We start from the raw sequence: 26,233 nt of genomic DNA, 5'->3' as shown, positions 1-26,233 counted from the left end.
TAAGGGAGAGGCTGAAAGGGGCTTCACCGGGCTGCGTGATACCGTCCTACCCGAATCCTCGTACATACATATGGGGAGCCCTCATTACGTGGCCTCTGAGCCGTGCGTGAGTTGAGACTCAGATATCAAGCAAAAAGGGATACCTCATCTGACACCACGCGATATCTGAGAGTTTGACCCTCCAAACCACACATCAATCCAATTCTGTTTGACTCAGACCAAAGCCCGTTAACCTCCATAGAACGCCAGCCGTGATAGTCGCCAGCCCCCCTGTAGCCGGGGTATCAGGTTTCAAAACCGCTGAATTCCATCCCAACTCCACCAATGCAAAAACAACGCAACGCCAAATGAGAGTAAGTCAACCGAACATCATGCGGTCGGCGCCCTTTCCGCAAGAGGCAGCATCCTCCCCGCCGAGTCCCTAATGGACGCCTTTCCCTTGCCTTTGCTGCTCCCACCCCGCCGACGCTCCTCCTCACTATCCCACTCCTGCTCTGTATCCCGTTCCTCCTGCCCGACCAGACGCGGCTGTTCTTCCGACGATCTCAGCATTCTCGCGCGCTCGCTATCCCGACGATTCTGATGCTGCTGCTCCTCCTCCTCTTCCTCTTCCAACAACGCCCCATCGGCCGTCTCAAAGTCTGGCACCTCGATCCACTCCCTGGGTACCACGCACGGCAGCGCGACGCCGATACTCGCCGCGCGATTCAGGAACCTAGGCGCGGGCTTCCCCGTCAACCGCTCGCACAGATACGACGTGAAGTGATTGCAGTTCTTGGTCAGGAGATTGTACGCGGTGCCCAGAAACTCCTCGGACGCCTCACGGATGATGGCGTCGATCTCGTGCTGTGGCGCCAACGTGAAGCCGTGCAGGTACTCGCAGCGGAACGTGCCGCCGGGCGGTTCGGTGCGCGGCTTGGTCCAGTACACGCCTGTCAGGCCGCGCCGGTCGTGCCCGCCGTAGGCGTACTCCTTGCCGTTGATCACGACGCCCGAGTGTAAGAGGGACGTTCCCATGTGCCAGAGGAACGAGGCCATGCGGCCCGGCGGGAGGAGGTCGTAGATGTTGATGAGGATTTCGGTCTTTTGGAGGGAGAGGGTCGAGCGGTGCGTTCGGGAAGGTTTCTTTTGGTGTTTGCGGGTCGACATGGTGGGTTATGCGGTGCGAGAAGGTTATGGAGGATGGTGTATTGAGTACGGAGGAACGTCAGAGGAACAAAGTCGAGAGTAATTGATGCTCCTGCTGCGCGGAAGAGGTGAGTTAGTGGTGTCGTCGGGTGTTCATCGGTAGCTGAGACCAGGCTGCCAAGCAACCTCTGGGAACAAATAGGGAGCGTCCAGCCGCCGGAAATTTCGAGGCTGCAATGATATCTGCAAGGCTGAAGAAGAAAATAGATAGCGGTAAGTAAGCAGTACAACAGGGCTTGACCGATTATGGGGACCAGGTACACAATCCGGAGAATGAGCTGGCCCAGTTTGGTTTGTTGACGCAGGATCGCAGCCTCCTTCAAGGTCCTGCGATTCTTGGTGGATAGAGACCCACAACCCGGAACTAGTGACGGGAGTGAATCAGGGTGAGTAGGTGGCTTGTGCGCATTTTCAGGGAGCTGAGATGCCCCACATCTTCACCCCGCCATGCAAGAAGCTTCGGCCAAATTTTCACTCAGAAACACAACAGCATCTCGAGAAGGCCGGCTCAACATTGATCCCATCTGGACTCTCACCTTTGTTAAAGCCAGCTCGATCAGCACTCGCTAGGCATTCGCTTGTCTCAGGCGACCTTCCATACAGCGCAGCTCGTGGCACTAAGTCCACGAGCGCCGTCGCGACGGCACCTCCAATTCGATCATTCCTCTTCGCTTCTCCCTTAGCCCTCCTTAGAACCTCCGCAGCTACCGGTAGCTCTGCGTTTTCCAAGAAACCAGTGCTTGACTGCACTCTCATCTACATCTCCGCTCGTCATTACAGTAAACGAAGAACCAAGATGCCTCCCAAGAAGCAAGTGGTTGAGGAGAAGATTCTCCTGGGTCGTCCTGGAAACAACCTGAAGAGCGGCATTGTGGGTTGCCTTGGGCGGACGACGACTCTTCAGCCTCGCTGACTTGTTTCCGGCGAACAGGTTGGGCTAGCAAACGTTGGCAAGTCTACGCTCTTCCAGGCCATCACCAAGTGCAACCTGGGTAACCCTGCGGTAAGCAACCTTTCTGAGCGCTTGTCAAGACGGCCCGTTGCTGATTCCACCGCTAGAACTTCCCCTATGCCACCATTGACCCGGAAGAGGCTCGCGTCATCGTCCCTGATGCGCGTTTTGACTGGCTGTGCGAGAAGTACCAGCCCAAGTCGCGGGTGCCCGCCAACCTCACAGTCTACGACATTGCCGGTTTGACCCGTGGTGCCTCGACAGGTGCCGGCCTGGGCAATGCTTTCCTGTCCCACATTCGCGCTGTCGATGCCATCTTCCAAGTCGTGAGGTGTTTCGACGATGCTGAGATTATCCACGTCGAGGGCGACGTCGACCCCATCCGCGATCTTGACATCATCAGCGAGGAGCTGCGGTTGAAGGACATTGAATTCGTCGAGAAGGCGCTCGAGAACCAAAAGAAGAAGACGCGCCAGGGCGGTCAAAGTTTGCAGATGAAGCAGTGGAAGGAGGAGGAGGCTACGATTGAGAAGATCCTTGCCTGGTTGAAGGATGGCAAGGACGTCCGCAAGGGCAACTGGGCTCCTAAGGAGGTAGGTCGTTGTTCATTTTCCTACTCTCGTTTAGACCTCTCCATGATGATAAAGGACCAATGGTCCGATCTAATAACCCAGCTCGTCGAATGCCTCACAACAACGCAGAGTGCCTGCTGAGATAAAAACTCCGTTCTGATACCACTCGCTGTTCTACTCTTATACTGCTACATATCACATGATTTCGAAAGCGATCGCTGACTTTGTTCAGGTCGAGGTCATCAATCCTCTTTTCCTCCTGACGGCCAAGCCAGTAGTTTTCCTGGTCAATCTCTCTGAGAAGGACTACATCAGGAAAAAGAATAAGCACCTTCCCAAGATTGTCGAGTGGGTCAAGGAGCATGCCGAGGGAGACCCCATCATCCCCATCTCTGTCTCCTTCGAGGAGCGCTTAACCAGGTTCGAGACAGAGGAGGAGGCCAAGGAAGAGTGCAAGAAGGTTGGGGCGGAATCCGCGCTGCCCAAGGTCATTGTCCAGATGCGCAAGGCCCTCAACCTGGGCAGCTTCTTCACTGTTGGCCCCGATGAGGTCCGGCAATGGACCATCCGGAACGGCACCAAGGCACCGCAAGCAGCTGGCGTCATTCACACAGATTTTGAGAAGACATTCATCCAGGCCATTGTGTACAACTACAACGTCCTCAAGGAGCTCGGCGACGAATCCGAGGTGAGGGCGAAGGGCAAGATGATGACCAAGGGCAAGGATTACGTCGTCGAGGATGGCGACATCCTGCTGATCAAGGCTGGCGCTGCCAAGGCCTAAAGCTACCCAGGTCAATGGTACGAGAGTTCTGACACATGCTTGGGCTGCTGCGCGACCTATGTTAGAATCGCTGATGTGGTTCCATGGAAGCCATACTTTGGATGTGGAGTAAATGTAATGAGAGCTCAGGCATGAGCGTCTCGATGGCCATCATGCGAGATGGAGTCCGCGATGCAAGGCTGGGCCGAGCAAAATGCAATCAAGCGGCAGATCACAGCTCTATCCTGTGGTTGCTGTCAGCGTGTCCGTGGGTACTAGGCACTACACTGCACATGCAAACATTCGCAGCCCAATGGCGCAACCCACGCAGCCGTACCTGGTAGCTCCGTGAATTAGGTAGACGGAATATCCGCAGAGCCCAAGCCCTGTAAACTTGGAGAGCAGCCACCATCAACGCAGCCTTGCAATGCATTAATGTGTGAGATGCTGTCCCAAGGCGGTACGGATCCACTGTGGATGAGCTGAAACGAAGTCATTCAAGGCTCATGTTTCCCTTGTTATCGCCGAGTCCGTCGGTGGCAGTCTTCCGGACAGAGGCCCACTGTGCCGACGGGCCGGAGATCGCCGTTACTGGCTGATGTTTGCATGTGGACCGTGCACTGACCGGCTCCGAGGACATTGCCTGAAACATGCCTGCCGCGTCAAGCTCCAGCTGTCTCTCAATGCAGCATTCGGCGATCAGATTGACACGAACTTCCACCTGCATTGTACTTCTCTTCAAGAAATACCCGACCTTCCGTGACACTTCAACAACGCCCGCCTATCTTGAATACGTCCACACAAACCAGATCCAAATCGTCGAGAGTGAAATAGAAATCGATTACTCTTTCGCTTGCGCCACCCGGTGTTCGATACCCCAAAAGTGTGATACCGATCGAGGATCTCGGGCCACAGCAAAGCGCCCGTTGCATGGTTTTACGTCTCGCAAAACTGCCCAATGGTGGCTACCCCTTTAGCGACGCCTTCACTCAGCGCGGTCGCGAAACCAGTCGAATGAATGCCACCCCTAAACCCATTCCTGAGCGCCTTCTCCAAGAGCCCCATCCTCGCCCAGTGCCTGCCGCCCCAACAGCACATCCTCCTCGTCCCCACCGCCGATGTCCTTCTTAACTCCCGCGACACCGAGACGGGCGCGCCCCTGCTGGTCTCCATAGCGTCCGACGACTTCCTTGCAAGCCACGTGTTGCGCATACCTGTCCCGAAAGCACCAGGGACCGCCGGGAAGGATGCCGCGGCGCAGAATCCCCGCGAGATGCGGGGGAAACCCAAGATGTACTCCACCTTCAACGGCAGGAGTCTTGTCATCAAGGACAATTCCATCTACACCAACAAGGGTGGGTATGCGCTGGACGCTCCCCTCGTATGGAGGACGCTGACGGTCTCGATGCAGGTTTCAAGTCGCTCATCCAGGCCAACTTGCTCCACGATGCCATCTGGTACCCCGACACCCTCGATCCTCGGTCGTTCTTGATTTACTACATCTCGCGCCCGCTCGTTGGGTCATGGGAGGAAGTCCGGGTGCCGCCGGCTGTGTTGCCACCTGCTCGGGAAGGCGAGAATCGTTTGGTCAAGGCACTGGCGGACGCCCGAGAGCAGCCCGCCGGATCGCTGAGGAAGAAAGATATCAAAACCTTCCATGAGCTTCTCAACCATTTCCCGTCCATCGCCAAGCAGATGCAAGCGGGCTTGGAGAAGCTGTTCCGCGAGTTTACTGAGGTGTTTGAGCGGCCATTGCCTCCGCCGCCTTCCGCGAGCGATATTCCGGATCCCGAGCCCGATGGGCCGATAATGACCGCATTGAGGAGAGCGAGGTCAAACAGTGACGTGGCTCAAAGGACTGGTAACGGGGTCATTGGGAGTCAAGTACCCGAGACTTGGCAAGACGATGAGACCGCCATGAGGACTGCTCTGGAGACGGCTGTTACCGCTGCTATTGACCTATTTCAAACCGTCGACAGACAACAGCTTTCGCTGCTGGGCGCGACGACGGATTTGACGGGACCGCTTGTCGAGCGGCTGATTGAGCGCTACATCGCCGAGAACGTGCACCATATGCTGTTCCCCCGCCTCGCTGTGCTTAGGAGGCAGGAAGATCTGGAGTTGGAAGCCAAAATCAGGCAAATGGACTTCATCGACATCTCGCAGTTGGGCATCGTCATTGATGGAGGCAACCGTGCCAAACGCGACGTCGTCAGCAGGCTAGGGCGGGCCGTCGAGGAGTTCAGGAAGATGCCGAACGCCAGCTGTCCGCAGGAAATGATGGAGATCCTGCTTTCAACGACCAAGGCGGCCACCCAGCTCACGGATGGGCCGCAACCGGGGGACACGCCTGGGACAGCGTCTGAGAAACCGGTCATGACCATCAACGCCGACACTCTGGTGTCTCTGCTACTCTACGTCGTGATAAAAGCACAGATCAAGCATCTGCAGGCGAGGTTAAGCTACATTCAGGGCTTCATCTTCATTGATGACGTCGAGAGCGGCGAGATGGGATACGCCCTTAGCACGTTCGAGGCAGTGCTGTCATACCTGGACCGCGATTCCGGGGGGCTGAGGCGAGCGAGCTGGCGAAATCGAGCGCTGTGGGATGCTGTATCCAAAGGCGACTTGCCAGAACTACGAAGGATTATGGAGCCGGACGAGGAAGCCATCGAGGATGACGGGGGCGTGCTCGGGCCAACTCACTCTCGGACGCAGTCGTCCAGCGGTTGGAGCTTCACCAACGGGACCTCAAGACGGTCGTCGTTGAGCTTTACTCTATCGGAGAGTTTCTCTTTGGGGTCAGGCCTAAGCCATGTGTTTCCTTTCCAGAATGGGACGGACACAGCGGACAGAAGCATTCCTCCCCCGAAACGCACCAAAAAGGTGGCCATGGACACCAGAAGCATGTCGAGCTCGTCTGAGATATCTTTCCGCTCGATGCCCATGAGCATCGGCACATTGAGTGGTATCGAAGGCGATACGTCCATTGAGCGCCTCTCTCAAACGCAAGATGCGTTTGGGGAGTCGGTCATCATGATGGCCATCCAAAACAGGCAGCCGGAAGCTTTGAAGTATCTGCTGTCCTTGAGACAGTACTACTCCGCTGAAGTCATACTAGGCGACCAGAATAACGAAGGGACAACCCTATTCAGCGCGGCTGTGCAGCTGGGAGACGAGACCATCGTCAACACCATCCTCGACTTCCTGCTGGAGGCTGCAGACGACAATCGACTTCGAGACTACCTCGCGATCCAAGACATTTGGGCTAGGAGCGCCGCCCACTACATGTTTCACGCCCCCTTTCTAATACAGCACATAGGCAGGCTTCTGCCGTGGCGGCAAAAAGACAAGAACGGGCAGACGCCGTTATTTGCCCTGTGCCGATCATACGACCACCCGAACTATGCCACCATGGTCTCTGAGGCGCTGGATGCGGCCACCAAGACTCAGGGGGACGGCCAGCCGCTGCATTTGGATAACCATGTGGATGTTAAGGGGAACACGCTGTTGCACATTGTTAACGATGCGAAGTTGGCCATGACGATCCTCCAGCGGTGCGACGTCGACGTTAACGCAACAAACGATAAGAAGTTCACAGCCCTGATGCTGGCCAGCAAGTACGGCCGCTTTGACATGGTCCGGACGCTGTTTGGCGACCCCCGCGTCGACACCGCAGCCAAGGAGCTTCGGGGGTTGACGGCCGTCGAGCTGGCCAAGGACGACGAGGTGCGGAACAAGATCGACGACCTGACGCTGTTTTCTCAGATGCCTAGCATGGATTCCCGGACCACCGGAGTTGTCCGCGCCTACTTTGTCGAGGACGCGTCGGTCCGCTTCGTGCTCAAGTCGGGTGCGCCGGTGGACAAGCAGAGCTTCGCGGTCACGACTTGCCGGCGGTCGCTTTCTGACTTTGAGCATCTGGCCAGGCTGCTACAGATGGAGAACCCGGCATCGTGGATACCCTCGCTGGCGGACCTGCGCTCGCCGACCCAAATCCCGTCGCGGCCCAGTCGGGCCGTGCTGAGGGACCTTCAGGTCAAGATGGACTGGTTTTTGAGAGTGCTGCTGCAGCACCCGACGTTTGCCACGCACGAGATGCTGTGGGAGTTCTTTCTGGTGCCCGACCTGCAGCTGCAGACGATGGCGGAACGGAGCAAGCTCAAGGCGGACGCGCTGATGGAGAAGGTGCACGACGAGTTCGAGCCGGTCGAAGACCTGCGCGAGGTTGAACAATTTATCGATCATGCGCGAGACATGGTGCGGAGCGTGCATTTCTCTACGAGGAGTGTCGCGCGGCGGGCGAATGTCGTCGCCAACGTGGTCGCGGGTGAGTTCACTTTTTGCAATCTCTACATAGCACGGATACTTACCGCTTTTACCTTTTTACAGACCTTCACGAGTCCTCAACCCTCCTCTCCCGCACCCTTTCTACGCTTAGCTTCCTCCCCGCCCCCCACACAACCGCCTTCGCAACTTACGTCCGCGCCCTCGCGCCATCGCACTCCTCGCCACTCGCAGCCTTCTTCACAATTTTCCTGACTCTCTACTCCAACGTCGAGTCCGTCCTGAAAGCCCTCGCACGCCCGCCGCAGACCATCGCCAAGATACTCGCCGTTCGCCGCGACGTGGAGCGGAGCTACAATTCGCTCTCGCGCGCTTCGCGCTGGCCGCTGGGGCTGAGCCTGCCCGTCTTGGACGAGACGAGGCAGCGGATGAACGAGGAGCGGGAGGAGAAGGCTAGAAAGAGCGAAGGCGAAGCGGAAAAGTTGGCGAGGGAACTGAGGTATGCGCAGCAGACCGTGGCGGGGGAGCTGGCGGGGTGGAGGGAGATGCATGAGCGCATTGGGAGGAGGGCCGTCAGGGAGCTCGCGAGGGGGATGGTGATTGCTGAGAGGTGTCGTTTGGAGGGGATGGTCAGGGCTTTGAGGGCTGTTAGGGAGAGTGTGGATGGGTCTGGGTCTGGGTCTGGTGTTGGGGAGAAGGGGGTTGTTGGTGGTGGTAACGCGAAGGCTGTAGAGGTGGGTGGTCGCTTCTCTTCCTCGTCTTCTGCCCCTTTCTCCTCGGCCTCTTCTTCACCGCTTGTTAATGGGGCCCATGGTAATGGTGAGCAGGTGGGGGAGGAGAGCGGGGTTTGGTGACCGACGGGCCGACCTGGGCGGTGCAGTGGCGAGGTGGAATGTGGGGACGGACGGATTGTGAAAGGCGGTGACGCGCCGGGGCGACGGACGCGTTTGGAGGGGTGGAGAGTCGAGACCGCCTTCGGACCCGGAGCTTGCCCGGGGTTACATCGCCGGGTTGACCAAGTATGCGTGTACACCGCAGGCTGAAAGAACTTCACTTGTTGCGTTATTTTTTTCTCTTCTTGATTCTCCATGGCGGTGAAGGGTGGATAGGATACCCCTGGGCAGTAGAGGTACATGGACAATCAATGCATTGCCGGTGTACACTGTCTTCGCTTCCAAGATCTTTGAAGTGGAGGGCGAGAGTTTAGACATGTAGCAGACTGGTTTGATCCAAAGTGTTGGTTGAGATGTTGCGGCATCGGACGTCTGGGAATATTCGGTGACAAGTTACGAGTCCTCCGCAGAATAGAACAATGTCTCTATCGGCCCTCAAGTCTTCGCCCATTTGATTTTGGTTTGTCTTTGTCTTTTTTGTCGAGACAAACGAGGAAACACTTTGCCCCTCGGTCTTTGTTCACCGGTGACTGCCCACACCCCAAACTCAACTCCGGCAAATAGACCACTGCCTCATGTCCCGATGTGCCGAACCGCAGAATGGAGATGACGAATTACCATCAATGAGTCATTCAAGACCTGCACTTGCATCTCCAACCTGAAACGAAGGCATCTTTGACTTGCATGTGATGGTGTGCGTGGTTTCCTTCCCGATGTGGAAATCATGGAGGTTGAAACATGAAACATTCAAACAGCGGGAAAGTGCTGGCGGAGAAACGAAACGAGTAAACGAGGAGACAGACTGCCGGATGCGGGAATTTCTTGTCGCTGGAGGGAGGGAAACGATCTTCGTATGCATCTAGAACCGGATGGAACGAGAACTTCTGCAGGACGAGAGTTGAAGAGTCATCCATCGGTGGAGGATGTTGAGCAGCGGAAAGTCGGTGACAGCCAATCGACGAGCCAAATCGCGAACTTAACAGGTGCAGTTCGGGGCTTGCGCGGACCGGATTGGCTGAGCGAGCAGCGCGACTTGCATGGCGACTTGCAGGAAAGGGTCGACGAATCGGGGAGTGGGCGTCCGATACAGATGCGCGGGTGCACGTGATTCCGTGCTGTGAGGTCGACTCTCGCGGATTCAGCGAGGAAGGCTGACGCGACTTCCCGTTCTTGACCGGCCACCGAGGTGATCCTCGGTGGAGCTCTCATTTGGGTCAGGTAGTTACGTCGAGTAAGCGCCCGGTTAGCTGAATGAGGCAGTGCAACAACGGCGGGAAGATGAAGCAATCGGATCTGAAAGAGGGGGATCTTTACTAAAGGGACCTGGAATCTTCCGAGGCTTGGGAGATTCGGGGTGGATTCAGCAGCCGCCCGTCTACTGTGGCACTCATCGAGGTAACTTCAGACAACGCGTGTCTGGTCGGTTTACTCGGCTGGAGCGTGGATAGATTCTGTTAGGGAATCGCCCGGTGGAGCACACTAGTTTCTAACAGCGGATAACGGGCCGAAACATTTGAGCTCTTTGCAAGCGCCCGCGGCTAGTCAGGGCGGCTACCGAAGTGACCTTTTCCTCCTCCAGCCGCCCAACCACGGGCTGCCTCCGGCACTCATCAAACAGTGGCAATCTCAGTAACCGCTGTCAAACTTTGCAGCAAGTCATCAGGCCTACCCGTCAGCCCTAAAGCAGGAGCCTCAATGTCCGAGCGGACAGAGCCGAAATGAGATCTCGATCAGCGGATGCTGGCGTTGAGATTCTTTACCAAAAATAACTCTAGCAGAGGGGTCTGGGTTATCCCCGTGTTGTTTTCGGCCGAAAGGAGGAGAGGCTTCTGGTAGAGACCCAAAGACCAGCACTGCGTTGCGAAGCAGAGCTGCCCAAGGTCCTTTACGAGGCGGGATGGTGCCCAATCGCGGCCCAGGGACTCTCAATGATGAGATGCTCCGGTTCATTTGGGGGGGGTTGTTCGTTCTCTTTAGATGTCTCGATATTCAATGCAATGTAGGGAAGCTTTGATGGCGTGGGGAAAGCCACAGCGGTGGCTGCTCACACCATGACGACGTTGGAGTTCTCGTTCGCCCCGCGACCCACGTCCCACACACGCCCACGTCCGCGCGGGAGCGTGAACCGAGTCTCAAAAGCCGCGAATGTCAAGCCAAGTCGCGGCACAAGCGCGCCGTGGTCCTTGAGTTCCCATTGGCGCCCGGCAATTTGCAGGGTGTGGAGGCGCACGGCGACAAGGCCTACTAATGCAACGCTTGCCAGGTGTCCGAATATGAGTCACTAAACGCCCAGAGGCGGCTTGCATTAACTTGAAGTCGAGCCAATGGGAGAGCTGGAAGGTGCATAGACTTGACTCTCTTGCGACGCTCAGGTCATGTTCGACTCTTGCTTCGTCGTTCGTTCGATTTTCGAGGAGGTGAGCGGCCGTGGGGGAATGACAAAAAAAAAAAAGACGCATCGGGAAGGAGGAGCTTGGGCCAGACACCTGCTTCGACAGTCAATTCTGCAAATTTGGGCATGATCAGGATGTTCACCGCATTCTTCACATCACACGCGGGCGAATCCAGATTTCCACCACCCCATGATCCCCTCGATCTCCATGGCCCAGGGCGACCACAATGCCACACCTGGGCCAAATCGCAACCACGAAGTTAATCTGACGCCCCAGAGCCGCTGAATACTGTACACGTGTAGACAGCGGCAAGGTACGTACCCCTCTTTGCGCTCCGCCTCAACAACGTCTCAACATGTCGTCCGACGTTTTGGGCGTCTCCATGCTACTGTGTGGGCCGCAACATCCGCCCTCAACCCCACAAAATGGCAAGCTTTGTCTCCGTGTTTCAGATTTTATTTTTGATCGAATAGCAATCTGCGAAAAATTTAGGGCTACACCAGCTGCAGCTCTGGTAGGACGGGTACGTACCAGCTCCAAGCTTGACCAGTTCTCGACCCTGGTCCTTGGCCCGGAATAGGATCGCGGTCCACTCCGCGCTTCTTTCTTTCGCGGTCCACGGTTGACGGTTCACACCCACATGCGATGAGCCGTGTCCAGACCACCGCATCCAGTCCTCGCTCTGGGAGCCGGCTGGTGCATCATGGGCCCGCATCGCGGCGGCCATCTGTAGCCTATGGTTCCGACCGTAATTGTCGCCGAGGATAAGTATCACCTCTCTTCCCTCCTCTCGTCGCATCTCGTCAGCCCATCCTCAGACATACCATTCTTTGTCCCCCAACATCTGGACTTGTCTGCAGAGGCCCGGTCCAAATCTCAGACCACCTCGTTTCCTTCTCCGTCTCCTTATCACTTATACCAACGGAGCCGGTCTCCTACTTACCTCCTCACGGAGCTTCATCTCTTGCACACTAATCTGTAATCGGCTGTGTGTGTGTCCGTCAACACACCTTGACCAGTCATAAACATGTCCACGTGAGTCTCCTGCTCTCGAGTTGACCGTATCAGCCAGATATTGACGGAGCATCCACTAGTCTGGCAGCGGGTGTCCCCTTCGACTTCACCTTCCCACCATGCGATCCCACTACCCCTCCGAGTTTCACCTTTGATCCGTCTCTCCTTGAGATCCCGTACAACCTTGGCCACGCTCGTTCCCACTCGCATGGATCCGTCTACTCCTTCGAGTCGTCGCCCTCTAACTCGATCACCGCCCCCAGCACCCGTCGGACCACTCCGGCGCGGTCTCCCATCCGGACTCATGGGCCGTTGCTCCTCCCCAAGATCCGCAGCCAAGACCAGACGATCATCCCCTCCGCCATTGCTCCCCGGGGAACGAAGCGTGCCAGGACCTCTCCGGCGCCGGATCGTCCGAACAAGAGTGCCTACCGCCCGACGCACACTCGTAGCCACACCAACCCGGAGACCATCTCATACTCGACTGCTCTCTCGTTCGCCGAGGACAGCAATCCGGCGCCTTTGCTCTGCTCCCCCGTCAGCTTCGCCCCTGAATCATCCGTGATGCACTCCCGCCGGGCATCCTCATGTAGCCTTGACAACGTCACCGTTGACAACTACTTCCCGGCTTACCAAATGCCCGCCTACGTGCCGGCCCGGGCCAGCAGTAGCCCCACTCCTCCGCCGCATCCCCAAGCCCTGCCCCAGCCGGAGCCGTTCCTCTACCAGCAGTTTGTGCCGCGTGCTACTTCGCCATTGGCCGCCGCCGCCCCGATCATGCCTGAGGCCGCCCCGACCACAACCCTCTATTCCTACCTGACCTCGCCCAACCCCGCCCCGTCACTCGTCCGCAGCCTCTCCTTCCCGCTCCGCGACCCCCACACCAAGCACTTCTGGTGGGACGTCCGGCAGGTCCGCCCCTGGACCAACTTCACCGCCGCCTCCATCCTCTCCTTCCCCGGCGCCTCCGCCTGCCTCTCGACACCCATCTCTCCCGCTCTCCTCCCGATCCCTACCACCACCCAGCGGCACCCAGAAACCGAATCGGCCCTGCACGCCATATACGCAGCACACTACCTCCCCAAGCTTAACGCCGCCCTGGCCCTCTGCTCCCAGCGCCCACTCAAGCTGACCGTCCCGCCCAAGACCACGACGTCATCGTCAGCCAGCCTGGGCATGGCCACCGACTGCATGTTCGTCGCCAACGCGGCGGGCGAGTCATCCTCGGCGGCCGCCATCTTCGGCGGCAAGCCGTCGGCGCGCGTCGTCGGGCTCGTCAAGAGCTTCGACCGCTTCAACACGGGCATGCGCGTCGAGGGCAACATCAAGCGCGTCGAGTATCTCCGCGGGTTGGCGCACCTGCACCACGCCATGCGCGAGCACGGGTGCCGGTACGGGTTTATCCTAACCGAGATCGAGCTGGTGTTTGTGCGGAACGGGACCGAGGGCACGCCGCATTTCGGGTTCCTCGAGGTCGGGTCTGTGCAGCTCGCTGCTGCCGCCTCTCATGACGATGATGAGAGTGATGGGGGTGTGGTCGAGCCCGAGCAGGCGCAAATGACGGCGTGTCTGGCGCTGTGGGGGCTGTGCATGCTCGCGGGCGACGAGTCCATGCCCGGGAACGCGCACTGGAAGGCCGAAATTGGCGCGCCCGCCGACGGGACGCGGCGCAAGGCGCTGCCTAGGGACGCGTGGATGCCGCAGCCGCAGCTGGCTGAGAAGAGGGAGGCCAAGAGGGCGAGGGGGTGGATCCTGCCGGAGTGTCCTGTCGGGCGCAAGGAGGTGGGCAAGAGGGGGGTTAAGTATGGCGCTTGTTGATGAGAGAGCAAAGGACACGGGAGAACTGGGATTGGGATTCCAGTTTCCGAATCTTCTTCCCCATTTTGGTTGTGTCTATAATTGGGGAAGGGAAAAGTTGGAGGGTCTGTGACTCGTCCACGATAGACAGGCCACTGGGTGGCCCTTTTTCTTGTACATAAATGGATGTGCTTTGTATGGCTGGGCTTGATGACGTTACGACTGGATCGGATGACTGTCACGGCTTCGGTGCATCACAGGGGAAACTGGAAAACTTGGGATGGGCGGCGTTGGAGGTTAATAGTTATCTTAATGCATTGAGATTAAGCTCATGATTGTCCGTCGTCCCTCGGTATAGAGTTCCTTGCATGTAATATCGTATCAGGTACCAACCTTGGCTGGGCTCATCACAAACCGCAGAGGTGACTGGTGCTCTCCCTTGTTCTGGTCGTAGTCCGGAAGGCGCGTGCCGAATTAGGCAGTCGTGGTGTAAACTTGACAGTGTTTGTATGCATGTATTTGCCAGCAAAACTTCAAATCAATAATGACCGAGCGGAAGGAGGCGTGTTACACGATTGTAAGTCTGTATACATTCCAAACTTTGACTTTCTTTTTTTTTCTTAGTACATTGAGGCAGACGCGCCGTCATCAAAAGCGGCTTCGAACTGCTGTCACGAGAACTAAAGGTGGTCATTCAAGGGTTGGGGTTATAGCGTTAGCTACACCGACCAAGCAAACCGTCCAAAGTATACTGCTTAATGACAATAGACGACCGGGCAAAACAATAGGGAATAGTTGCCAGGTCAATTGTGCAAATAAAATGCTCCCAGTGACAAAATTCTGCATAACAAGTCAGCGATCAAAGCGTAAGGTACCTTACATATGATCCCATTGAAACGGCAACCGCGCTCTTCTGCTCAGGCCTCAAAAAGCTGCCAAGCAGCAGGAGCCCCCAGCACTGCCGACCCTGAAATGGGACGTTCATCTAGCAATGCCGGTCTTGGCTCCAAGCATCGCGAGGAGCGAAAGGAATTGTCCAAAATGACAATGACCGCATCGGTAATCCGCTCAAGACGGACAGAGGGTCTCCGTCTCGCGAGTCGACTGCTCGGCAACTCGGAGGATCACCGCGCACCCCGCCCAAAGCGCCAACTCGACCCTTCGGCACGCGACTCCGACACCATCGTGACCAAGAAGGCCAGGTTCACGACGGGAATTGCAGTAGAGATTCCAGCGAGGCCGTCGTCACATACCCGTTTCGCAAAGGACACTGCCGACGCGAGACCAGTGCCGGCTGCCCAGAAACCATCTGCCGGTGCCGGTACCACTGCCCCGAAAGCTCCAACGAGCCATCGCGATTCTCTTGCCAATGGCCCGAAACCCACTCGTGCTAGCTCCCGCGAGCAACCGACGCTTACAAAACATCAAGAGAAGGTCGCCAATGGGTTGAAGCACGAGCTGGACAGGTTACGGCCGACTGAGACCGACGCCAATGGCCCCAGAAAGCTGAGGTCACAAGAAAGCAGTCGCTTCAAAAGTGAGCTCTCAGCTTACTTCCCAGAGTACGACCAGATCATGGGAAACGAGCCGAAAGAGACTCGTACGTGGCATTCTATTAATTGCTGATCTATTCAATCGATGCTAACCGTTCTGCCACCTGCTACAGATCTTCTTAACCTGGACACGCCCATCGTAGTCGACCTCTCCGACCCAGCTCCGCTTGACGGCTCCCTCCCGCAACAGCTACATACCCATACAACAACCACCACAATTTCACCGACCTACTACCCCATCCGCAGCTACAGTGACGCCCTCTTCACCGACCTCCATGACGCACAGCGCATCGACTTTAGCTTCCTCACCAACAACAACCATAACAATAACAACAGACCTCCGACAACAAGAACGTCCAGAACCGCCGCCGCCGATGTCGACCCGCTCCCGGACACGCTCTACTGGCCGCTGCACAAGCGCGAGGCCCGCTCGGAGCGCTCGATCCGCAACACGGAAAAGGGCCGCGCGCAGCACGAACGCGACCAGATCGCGCGCCTGTTGGATGCCCTGCAGGGCCACGACTGGCTGCGCGTCATGGGCGTGAGCGGCGTGACGGAGAGCAAAAGGCAAGCCTTCCAGCCGGCAAGGGGGTATTTTATCAAGGGGTGCGAGGGGATATTGGACAAGTTTCGGCGGTGGGCGGCTGAGGAGAAGAGGAGGCGGTTGGAGGTCAAGGAGATATCAAAAAAGATTGGGGGGAGGAAAAAGGGGAGGGAGAGGGGGCCTGGTCCCCAGGATGAGGAAGAGGGGGAGGGGTCTGTTGCTGGGGAAGGAACGGAAAGGGTGGCGGTTGTGGAGGCAGAGGAAGAGGAGGGGAGTGGGGAAGAGTTGGAGGTAGAAGAAGAGGAGGAGGCACGGGACGAGGAGGAGGAACAACAAGAAGAGGATGAGGCTGAGGCTGAGGAGAAACAGGGCAAGCGCCGTGGCGTCGTGCAAGGCGAGCCGCCAGACGAGGTCTCCGACGTGGACGCCTCCATCGCCAAGCAGCTCCGCGAGGAAGTGCTGGCGGCCGCAGCGAGCCGGACAACGTACAGGAACGGGAGGCGGGCGCCGTCGAGAATGAAGCCGCGACGGGTGCGGGATATCTTTGGTCAACTGGTCCCCGAGGAGCTGCTGCCGCCGGAGGAGTACCTGTCGCATTTTGCTCCGCCCTACCAGAACGTCATCACGCTCGGCGAGGACTGCACCGGCCGCGCGAGGAGACGCAAGAAGCTTGCCTGGGGCCAGCCTGTGCCGGTTTTGAAGCAGAGAGACTTTACGCTACCTGCTGAGGTGTTTGAGAGAGAGGAGCTTGAAGCGGCGATAGGGAAGGGGAGGAGGAGGGTGGTGAGGAAGTGATAAACACTGGTTCGCATATCGGAATTCATTGTTTTTGCTGGGACTGGTGTCCTGGTATAGGAATTGGTCGTTGTTTTTAAAGACATTGAGGGTATCATAGCTGGTTCTAAGGCCGGGGATGGGGGAATGGACGGGCGCTTTCTAGCATCGTAGAACCAGAAATGGACTCGTGCCGTTCAAGGTACGCTTGCTGTGGCAGCCCTCTTAAAAGGAAGACTATGCTGTCCATTATCTACGGCACTTGACCTGACGCAGTTGTACGTTTGGAAGAGGCAATTGATGGCTATAACCTGTGATGTGAGAAGTCTGTTGGAGCCTCCCATCTAGGTCTAGGCAGCAGGGCATGTTCGTAGGTTGCCCTGTATGTCTCGAGCCCTGCTCGTCTCTTCAATTATTTAGCATAGGGGATTGCAAGCTCAGGTATTGAGTTGAACCTTGGTGCTTGGTACGGCAAACCATCAATTCAGGTAAGTGTGTGTCTCCTATAATAATTCCCCTTCATGCATTCTGATTGCTTTGCCTCAGTCGTCACCTTGGTCCCCCTAATCCTTTCATCGGATGTAGCCTCATGCACCATCAAGCCCTTCCTTGTATTTTCTTCTAGATAGGTGTAATCATATCTATCGTCCCAAGTTCATCTTCTTTCATACCGCCGGATCACGTGCTGCCCATTCGCAACTTGATCAGGCCTTTCTTCCAGACGTGTCTCAGATGGTGTGTTTGTTCTCCTCTCAGCAAGGATAAAATAAGGTTAAAGTGAACGAGGATGAGGTGTAATACCTCAAGTTCCACGCTAACAAACAAACCAGTGTTGAAATTGTACCGGAGGTCTCCAATGTCGAGCCGGCACTAATAAGCACCTTGAATTTGGTAGCTGCAGCTGCGGATCGAGCTGTGGCATCCATGATGGTGCGGACCTCGGTAAGGTTGCTCCAGTGAAGAGTAGAACTATGCGGGGATTGAACCAATAACATTGGGCCCACTTAAGCATGTGGGGCGCTGAGCGGCAGAGCTTCGGCTTCCAGTTGAAGCCTGAGCGCTAGCGCACGGTCGTTATCGAACGTCACTGCACCTGCGAAATCTCGCGTCTTGCACGTACTATCCATTGGGTCATTGTTGTCCACCGTGGACGGCGACCCATCTCTATCTCGCCATTCACTAGTCATTTGCTTTGAACCGGACATTCTTGGGTCTTTCAGTCCCTACTGAGCGGCGCCCGGACTGCTCGTTCAAGCGTTGCTGAGGAGTGGCTTGACTGGATCCGTGTCACGCCAGCGTTGCTGGCTTGTGCTGCTACGTGTATATCAGGACCAGTGCTTGCGCGGCCTTTTTTTCGCATGTGCCCCGCTGGGTCCTTCTGTAGCGCTTACAGCTATCTTTCATTCTTGCCAGGTCGACATTGCCGACTCGTCTTCGCCCGGCATCTGCTTGCCTCGAGTCCCCGCACCTTCGAGAGGCAAACCGATCCGCTGCGAGAGCTCGGAAGAGGCAAACGAAATCCGACTGAGTCTCCCACTTTCCGCTCCCAGCTGCTTTTCTGGCGCTTTCAACTTTCTGCAATGACCAAGTGAACCGCGCCGAATTTCGAGCCTCGAAAGGCCGGCTGACCGACCGATTCCGCTCGTCTTCTAGTCACAAACCACGCAATTTTTGCGCCAGCTATTTCGCCTCAGCTCGCTGAACGCCACGCCAATACCCTCAAAAGATGCCGGGCGCGATAGAGAGCGAGAATACGGGCGAGCCCGCCGTTGTGTCCGAGCTGCCTGTTGGAGCCGAGCCCTTTGTCGTCTTGAAGCAGCATGTCGAACTCGAGGTCAATTTCCGCGACAAGAGCATCATGGGCGTCTCGACTATCCACATCTTCACGATAAACCCGGACCTTGATGAGATTTGGTTGGACGCGCGACAATGCGACGTGGACATTGAAAATGTTACCGTGGATGGCTTCAAGACGGTCGCGTCGTTTGCGGACCCGTGCGATCTTTCTCAAACCCCGCGCCATTGGCAGATCGGTGCAGCACAGCATCACATCGTGAGGAGGCGGATGGCGCCGCTGAGGCCCGCGCGGCGCCCCGAGGTCCCTACCAAAGACCGAGTCTCGTACCCCTGCTGCCTTCCAGCCGACCGCGCTCTTAAGGTGTCTTTACGCCCCGATGGCATGTTCAAGGACGGCCCTCGGCGGACCCTTAAGATCAAGACTTCGAAGAGCGACAAAGATGCCACCCTCGATAGGCCCGATCCGAATGACGATTTGAGTGGCATTAAGATCTCCATTCCTTTCCGCTCCAAGAAGATCCGCGACGGCCTGCACTTTGTTGGCGTTGACGAGGGCGATCTGAGATACACTCACGTGTACACACGCCACTCGCTTGAGCCCGGAACTGCATCCTGCATTTTTCCATGTGTCGACGACCCGGGATCTAGACATCCCTGGAAGATTTCGATCAAATGCCCAAGGACCCTTGGTGACGTGTTTGACCAACCCATGGCCGCGCAGCCAGCAAGCCCGCAACAGGCAAATGGGACTAGGAAGAGGAAGTTTGGAAACCAACCTGCTACTCCTCCTCCTGCCCCTAAGCTTGCCGAAGAGGACAAGATGATGGAGATGACGGTGGTTTGCTCTGGCAACCTCGCCGGGGAGCAGATTGATCCGGAAGATGACAAGAAAAAGATCATGACGTTCGAGTCGCAGCTTTCGGCGGCCCAACACATTGCCTTCGCCATCGGTCCCTTTGAGCACATCCAGCTGTGGTCGGAGTGCCGCACAGAGGAAGCCGACGAGAAGCTCGGCGCCAACGCGGCCAAGATTCATGCCTACTGCCTCCCACATAAGGCCGACAACGTGCGCAATACCTGTGATCCGGTTGTTGGAGCAGCGGATTTCTTTGCGCCCGAGTTCGGCCGGTATCCCTTCGAAAGTTACAAGCTTTGCTTCGTCGACGACATGATCCCGGACACCGTGGCGGCGACATCCATGTCGCTCTGCAGCAACCGGCTGCTCTACCCGGACGATATCATCGACCTCGAGACCGACGTCACTAGAACCTTGGTGCACGCCTTGGCAAGCCAGTACTTTGGCGTTCATATCGTGCCAAACCAGCGGTCAGACTACTGGCTTATCGTCGGCATCCAATGGTTCATGACGGATCTATTCATGAGGAGCATCTGCGGCAACAATTGGTATCGATTCCACCTCAAGACCCTTTCCGATAAGCTGGTCGAGACGGATATCCACCGGCCGTCGCTCCATGACCTTGGCGAGTACCTGCACCTTGGCGACTTTGAGCTGGACTTTATGTCTCTCAAGGCGCCCCTGGTTCTCTTCATTCTCGACCAGCGCATGTCCAAGATTCCGGGCTCGATGGGTATCGTCCGCGTCATCTCTCAGATCGTTTCCAACGCCAACATCAACGCCACCATCGCCAGTACTTCGCTATCGGATGCGGATTTCCGGAAAGCATGCGAGAAGAAGAGCCAGTACCGTCCCGACGAGTTGTGGCAGCAGTGGGTGCACGGCGCAGGATGCCCGAAGCTCCTCATTAAGCAGCGCTTCAACAAGAAGAACCTGAATGTGGACATCTCCATTGCCCAGACGCAGGCCAGGGATAACGGGCCCAAGGTCATCACGAAGGACGAGTTCTGGAAGGAGCTGCAGGAAGAGGTGCACGAGGTCTGGGCTGGCACAGTGCCCAAGTTCTTCACCGGTCCGTTCACCGTCCGAATCCACGAAGCCGATGGTACACCTTATGAGCATTACCTCGCTATCACGGACAAGGACAAGGTGGCGACCACGCTTCAAATCGCCTACAATACCAAGTACAAGCGAATGAAGCGTACCAAGAAGGCCACGGCCGCCGCCGCCAGCAATGCCGCCGATAAGCACGATATCCAGGAGGATGACATCGTCTATTTTAATATGCTAGGCGATGTGCTCACGACTCCGAGGGACATCGAGAACTGGGGCCTCCAAGACTGGTCCGAAAGCGTGCAGACCGCCATGGACCAGGAGTCCTACGAGTGGATACGGCTCGATTGCAATTTCGAATGGCTGTGCGAAATGGTGACCGACATGCCCGGCTACATGTACCTGGCCCAGTTGCAACAAGACAGGGACGTTGTCGCGCATCAAGACGCCATGCTGTTCTTTCAGCGAGGCAAACGGCACGGCGTTGCCTCCACCATTGAGACCCGGACGGCGATTGACCGCCGTTACTTCTACGGCATTCGCAAGATGGCCATTGACGACCTCCCCAAGCAGGCCGATCCGGATCTCAACTACATTGGCACGGCACAACTTATCTTGATCTTTCGGCACTTCTTCTGCGACCGAATGGTTGGAAAAAACGGCAACGTCACGTTTCCCCCGGCGCCCAACGATTTCTTTGACAAGGCTCAGTACGCAATCCAGTGTGCTCTTCCCGGCGCCATTGCGCGCACCAGGGAGAATGGCCGTTGCTCGCGGCACGCGCGTAACTTCCTCCTCGACTTACTCCTATTCAACGACAACTCAGACAATGTTTATTCCGACCAGTTCTACATTGCAACGCTGCTTGACGCACTCACCACCTCCATCATCCCGGACAAGTGGGAGAGTGAAAAGGACCTGTACTCGAGCCTTAGGATGGACGAGGATGACGACATGGAATTCAAAAACTTCATCGAGAAGACAATCGAGGAGATCGACAAGTACCGCCGTATGGACGAGTGGACGTTAACCTTCCAAAACATCTGGACGACGACAGCGCTGAACTGCAAGATGCGCTTGATGAAGGCCAAGGTTATCCGCACCGAACCACTCGAGTTCCTCATGTACCTGCAGGACGGGAACTACGATTTCATCAGGATCAAAGCGTTCGAGTGTCTCGTCGAACTAGGCATGCTTGCCAAGGTGTCGATTATGAAGTTGCTCCTCGCGTGCGTGAGCACTGACCCCTCGCCATTTGTCCGCGACCGTCTCTTCAAGATTTTCTGCAAAGGCATGGCGGCGGTAGCCTTGGGTGAGAGCAAGGCCGCCCAAATCCAGTCCGAAGAAGCCATTGAGGAGTCCCTAGGCTTGGTCGTCGAGCAGGGCGAGGCTGAAATCCAACAGAGACAGCTCGCCGCTACTCGAAATCAAAGCATCCAGGCAGCGCTTGCGGCGCTAAAGGAGGAGTTGAAGGGCAACACTGAGCTGCAGGCCGCCATGTGGAAGGCTCTGGAGTCGACCGTGATCGGTGTTAAGGAGAAGTTCCAGCTGTTGACCCTCTGCTCGGCCATGTTCGAGGCTGACGACTCGCTCCTCATGACGGTTAACTATCCAAAGGTTTGGAGGTGCACAAGAGAAGCTCCTGTTGAAGGAAGACTCGATCCAAACAACCAGGCCAAGCCATATGCCAAGAAGCAGTGCATCATCAGATTTACCACGCACTACCGCACTCATCCTCGGCACAAGGTCTTAATGGATTCCGCGCTGCCGCCTGTTCCATGGGACAAGCCACCAGAGGTCAAGAAAATAAAGCTCAGCTCCAGGCCGTCCTTCAGCGGTCCCCCCAACGATGGCCCGCCTACCCCGGGTGGCCTTGCTCGGAAAGACTCAATATCGGTTTCTGTCCATCGGCCGGCGATGCCTGCCACCCCCGTAATGGAGCCATTACATTCGAGTTCATACTCCATCTCTGTCGTGCCTGTTGCCCGGATCTCTACACCTTTGGCAGGGTCGCCTCCTGCGCCTGCTGCGACGCACGGCCAACAGCCGAATGGCGCAGCCAAGGCGGCAGAGAAGCGCCCCAAGCCGCCGAAGAAGCGGAAGAGCGACGAGGGCGACGGCGTCGACCGGCCAAAGAAGGTGCCACGGGTTGAAAATGGCGTCAATGGCCGAGCGAGTAAAATAGTCACGGTGCCGTTCAGGGCCTGGGGCAGGCTGCCGGCCCACATCAAGGAGAAGTTGCAAGTCGAGAAATCTGCCCCCGCCATCTCAGCGACAATCGTTGCGACGCCAACGGGTGCAAAGCGCACTCCGCTCCCTTCCCTTCCCGATTTCCCCCCCTCCGCGGGACCGCTAGCTCTGGGCACTCCCGCGATCGACCCGCGACCGTCACCGGGAATCATCCATGGGGTTCAGTCCGCGAATAAGAAGCGTAAGCCGCTCCCCTCGGCTGCCCCACATCATCACTCGCCGCCTCCGAGCACGCCGGTCGGTAGGGTCGAGACGGCTGAGCCCAAGAAGAGCGTTATCAAGCTCAAACTGAAGGCACCTTCCCAGACGTCGCCGCCGCAGACATCGCCGTAGATGGGGAGGCTGCGGTCCCGCGACGTTTCGTGATAAATATGGCGGTTCCAAGGGGGTTGCGGTGTCTGGTAGTCCTGTCTACCGGTCAAATTCGCAGCATTGCTGGATCCTTAAAGTGTGGAGCTTCTTAGCTCGGCTCGCGGCACTCCAGCCTGCCTCTGTTTCATCAGCTGGCCATACGAGCGAGTGGCACCAGAAACAACACGATCTCGAAAACAGCAGGAATTGACAAGCTAGGCACTTGGGCTTCTGTCCTTGCCAGGCCCCATTCACTCCATAAGTATGCATCGATTCATCACAGCAAGGCGTTTCGGTTTCCGGCTCCCGGTTCTTGTTCAGAGCGTCTTCACGGGTCGGGGTACATATAAAAGAATGGGGATATGGCTTTGGGGTACAGTCTCTTGTAATACCACTTTCTTCGTATGAAGGACCCGCCGGCCAGAGGTGGTTTTTGGCTGGGTTTGGGGGCGATTGTTGATAGGGCGGGGAATGGTCGAGATGGGAAGCCCGGGTCTAGAGAAGATCGAATTAGACTGGACTGGAATTGAACTGTGTGGATAGGTTGGCCCAAACGGGCTGGCCTCGGTGGATGCGTTGTCGAGATGAGCGAGCAGAACCTGGCTGACCGGCTGCGATGGTCTCAAGGGGTCGGGCCTGGCTGGAGGGAGGCTTGCCGACATGAAGCACCCAGCGTCAGCCGTTGCTTGTTTGTTCGCTTGGCAACGGGAGCGGCAGCAGTTTTTTAGTTGCGTTAGGTGATGGTGGAATGATACCCAGTGTGGTGACCTGCTGTGCGCTAGTGTGTGAGTATATGAGTGAAGAGTCGTGTCAGATTGCATGTTCCATCGGTGTCGTAGCTGAATTCTTGTTCCTGAAGTACGGTTACACAAAGATTGTTGACCTTGAATTGAGGACCTGAAAAACATGAGACGAGGACTCGATATAGGATCAAGCCTGATCCAGATGATGGAACAATAATTTGCTCTTGCTACCAGCGAGATGCTCCCAACCTTTCTCCAGACCCGCCAGCACAACTCTCATAGGGCAGCTTCACACAAGCAAGGAAGCAGCTAGGACGAAATCCATCATAAAACCATCCGAAATGCATTGAAGTGCGTGTTCATTTGACTACCTTGGCCCTCCGAACATCCGACCATGCCCCCGAACCCTTCCCATTAACCCCGAGTTTCCTGACACGAGGCCGAATCTAGCCAGACACGTAGAAATGACCTCCGAATGGAAAAGCCGTTGTATGCAAATTCCTGAAGAACCCAACCCTGGCATCTTTCTCTCAACAAGACAACACATCCAACTCCTCAATCTCATAACCGTACGCTGGTCAAATAATACCAATCCGTCTGTCATTCCGTCCATCCCTTTCCCTTCGGATAACCATACCATGTCACTCCAAATCTATATCTCCCAATAGTTTTCGTTGTGGAGAGGTGTAGGGAACATCGAGTGTCGATCACATTTGCTGATGATGTCGCATGTGGCCCCTCCCCCTCCGCGGCGCAGCAGGTGCCATGCGCTCTTCCCTGCTCCGCTGCGACGGCCTTTGCTCGGGCGTGACGGCTGGAGCGGTGGGGCGTGCTCCTGCTGATGCTGAGGATGCTGTTGCTGATGCTGTTGCTGATGCTGTTGCTGATGCTGTTGATGCTGGTGCTGACGCACCAGAGGCTGCTCGAGAAGTACTTGTTGTTGATGTCGTGGGCGCGTGGCTGCGGAAGCGCGTCTCACGCGCCGGTGGTGGTGGTACTGCGGCGGCCTGTGGGTCCCGCTCGGTGCTTGGTGTTGTGACTGTGGCTGATGGCGCTGATGATGAGGGTCCCGGCAGGCCGCTTGCTGCGCGCCGGTGCTCACGATGACGTGGCTCGGCAGTCGTTGCGGGATGTTGTTGGGTTGCTGCGGCACCTTGGTCTTGTTGATGTTGTTGTTGCACGCGCAGGCGCCTCTCGCGCGGTGGCGGGGATGATGCTACAGCTGAATGTCCACGTGCACCGCGTGGGCGTGTTTCTCGAATAGCCGCTGCAGGCGCATCTCCTCCCCGATCGAATGCAGCCATGGGCGGGCCGCGCAGCCTGGATTCCCGCTGTGGCGGGGGTGACGTTTGCTGTGGCGGGGTTGGCGTTCGCGTGCGGCCTGGCGCTTCGTTATGAACGCCGCTGTCATATTCTTCATCGGAGTGCCGGCGAGGTCGTGGTGCGGGCGGTGGTGCCGGCGAGATCTGACCCCGCCCAAGGCTGGTGACGCGTGAAGCTTGCGCCTGAGCTCTGGCGTAGTATGAGGTTTCTACCTCGGAGTCTTCACTTTCCTCCTCGTCGTTGGTGAATTGGTGATCCGGTGGGCTGGTGAGCGGCCTCCTTGTCTGGTGCTCGACAGCGCCAGTAACCCTGTTGTATCTGATGGCGGCAGGTCCAACAGTAGGTGTGGTGTGCACGTGTCTCCGGAGAGCGGCACCAGCGGACGATGCCTCATAGTGGGCTCGGGCGCGTGCCTCGGAAGCTTGTCTGAGTGCTTTGAGCTCGGCAGCGCGTGCTCGGTCGGCGGCACGGTCTTCAAAGTCGGCGATGTCCTCAGGGGAGAGGGACAAAACTGTAAGTGGTCGACGAAGCATGGCGGTTGAGGTGGACAAGAATGCTTATTGTTGATCAAGTTATGCTGGTCCGTGACAGAGATGAGGATTGAATGCTGATGTGGCTTCGTTTGTCAAGAGTTTGAAGGTAGATGGAGAGTAAAGGAGAAAAAGCAGCTGAGGTAAGTCCTGGGCAAAGCTTTATAGGATGTTCGGGCGCGACGCGACCTCCACGCGACGTCGTTTGTACATGTGCGCTTGCACAGTGCTAGTCTCCCACCAGTGGCAGATGTTGATTCTCAACACTGCAAGCCTCGTCATCGCCCCATGGGAGAGGTATTGCATGATGCATCATCCAAGCAAGCAAAGGAAAGCTCTGATGTGTGAGCGCCCCGCAAATGAATGAAAATAGGGGTGTTGAAAGCACCCATGCCAAGACCCTAACCCTTGCCATGACCAAACCTCAAAAAGTACAGTGACCGGGAATGCCAAGCTTGACCCCTTCAACAAGCTCAAGGTTACGGATACCTTATCTTAAAGAGGAGGGAGAAGAAGAAGAAAGAAAAGAGGGAAGAAAGAATACAAGAAGACCAAAGTGAATGAAGACGAGGTGTAATACCTCAGTTCCGCACTCAACGA

General features: G+C 56.7%; 8 protein-coding genes across 8 annotated transcripts; 6 read left to right on the top strand and 2 right to left on the bottom strand.

Annotated features, from left to right (window-relative positions):
* Positions 1–13: 13 nt before the first annotated feature.
* On the bottom strand, positions 14–1,530 carry N657DRAFT_639364 (DUF862-domain-containing protein). The gene has a single exon (XM_062791764.1). It carries the CDS (start codon positions 1,147–1,149, stop codon positions 370–372), a length of 780 nt encoding a protein of 259 aa, XP_062652628.1. The 5' UTR covers positions 1,150–1,530; the 3' UTR covers positions 14–369.
* A 393-nt stretch (positions 1,531–1,923) lies between these two features.
* On the top strand, positions 1,924–3,895 carry N657DRAFT_639363 (uncharacterized protein). The gene is made up of 4 exons (XM_062791763.1): positions 1,924–2,059; positions 2,120–2,191; positions 2,248–2,733; positions 2,945–3,895. Exons 1-4 carry the CDS (start codon positions 1,985–1,987, stop codon positions 3,494–3,496), a joined length of 1,185 nt encoding a protein of 394 aa, XP_062652627.1. The 5' UTR covers positions 1,924–1,984; the 3' UTR covers positions 3,497–3,895.
* Positions 3,896–4,175: 280 nt separating this feature from the next.
* Positions 4,176–9,092, top strand: N657DRAFT_608652 (uncharacterized protein). The gene is made up of 3 exons (XM_062790274.1): positions 4,176–4,830; positions 4,887–7,805; positions 7,868–9,092. Exons 1-3 carry the CDS (start codon positions 4,494–4,496, stop codon positions 8,614–8,616), a joined length of 4,005 nt encoding a protein of 1,334 aa, XP_062652626.1. The 5' UTR covers positions 4,176–4,493; the 3' UTR covers positions 8,617–9,092.
* Positions 9,093–12,075: 2,983 nt separating this feature from the next.
* N657DRAFT_676577 (uncharacterized protein) lies at positions 12,076–13,880 on the top strand (the record flags this gene model as incomplete). Its single annotated transcript, XM_062795907.1, has 2 exons — positions 12,076–12,083; positions 12,143–13,880. 2 exons carry the CDS (start codon positions 12,076–12,078, stop codon positions 13,878–13,880), a joined length of 1,746 nt encoding a protein of 581 aa, XP_062652625.1.
* Positions 13,881–14,900: 1,020 nt separating this feature from the next.
* Positions 14,901–16,751, top strand: N657DRAFT_629872 (uncharacterized protein; the record flags this gene model as incomplete). Its single annotated transcript, XM_062790933.1, has 2 exons — positions 14,901–15,459; positions 15,526–16,751. 2 exons carry the CDS (start codon positions 14,901–14,903, stop codon positions 16,749–16,751), a joined length of 1,785 nt encoding a protein of 594 aa, XP_062652624.1.
* Positions 16,752–18,456: 1,705 nt separating this feature from the next.
* N657DRAFT_563435 (uncharacterized protein) lies at positions 18,457–23,019 on the top strand (the record flags this gene model as incomplete). Its single annotated transcript, XM_062788212.1, has 2 exons — positions 18,457–21,639; positions 21,715–23,019. The coding sequence occupies 2 exons, from the start codon at positions 18,457–18,459 to the stop codon at positions 23,017–23,019; spliced, it is 4,488 nt and encodes a 1,495-aa protein (XP_062652623.1).
* A 167-nt stretch (positions 23,020–23,186) lies between these two features.
* Positions 23,187–24,216, bottom strand: N657DRAFT_43590 (uncharacterized protein). The gene has a single exon (XM_062787360.1). The coding sequence runs from the start codon at positions 23,943–23,945 to the stop codon at positions 23,355–23,357; it is 591 nt and encodes a 196-aa protein (XP_062652622.1). The 5' UTR covers positions 23,946–24,216; the 3' UTR covers positions 23,187–23,354.
* Positions 24,217–24,621: 405 nt separating this feature from the next.
* Positions 24,622–25,707, top strand: N657DRAFT_629870 (uncharacterized protein; the record flags this gene model as incomplete). Its single annotated transcript, XM_062790932.1, has 4 exons — positions 24,622–24,789; positions 25,081–25,265; positions 25,435–25,616; positions 25,676–25,707. 4 exons carry the CDS (start codon positions 24,622–24,624, stop codon positions 25,705–25,707), a joined length of 567 nt encoding a protein of 188 aa, XP_062652621.1.
* Between the last annotated feature and the right edge of the window lie 526 nt (positions 25,708–26,233).

This window comes from Parathielavia appendiculata (genome assembly GCF_033297405.1).
Source record: "Parathielavia appendiculata strain CBS 731.68 unplaced genomic scaffold N657scaffold_1, whole genome shotgun sequence".
In the NCBI taxonomy this organism is placed as follows: domain Eukaryota; kingdom Fungi; phylum Ascomycota; class Sordariomycetes; order Sordariales; family Chaetomiaceae; genus Parathielavia; species Parathielavia appendiculata.
The sequence above is the reverse complement of the archived record's forward strand: the minus strand, read 5'-3'. Positions and strand labels throughout refer to the sequence as shown.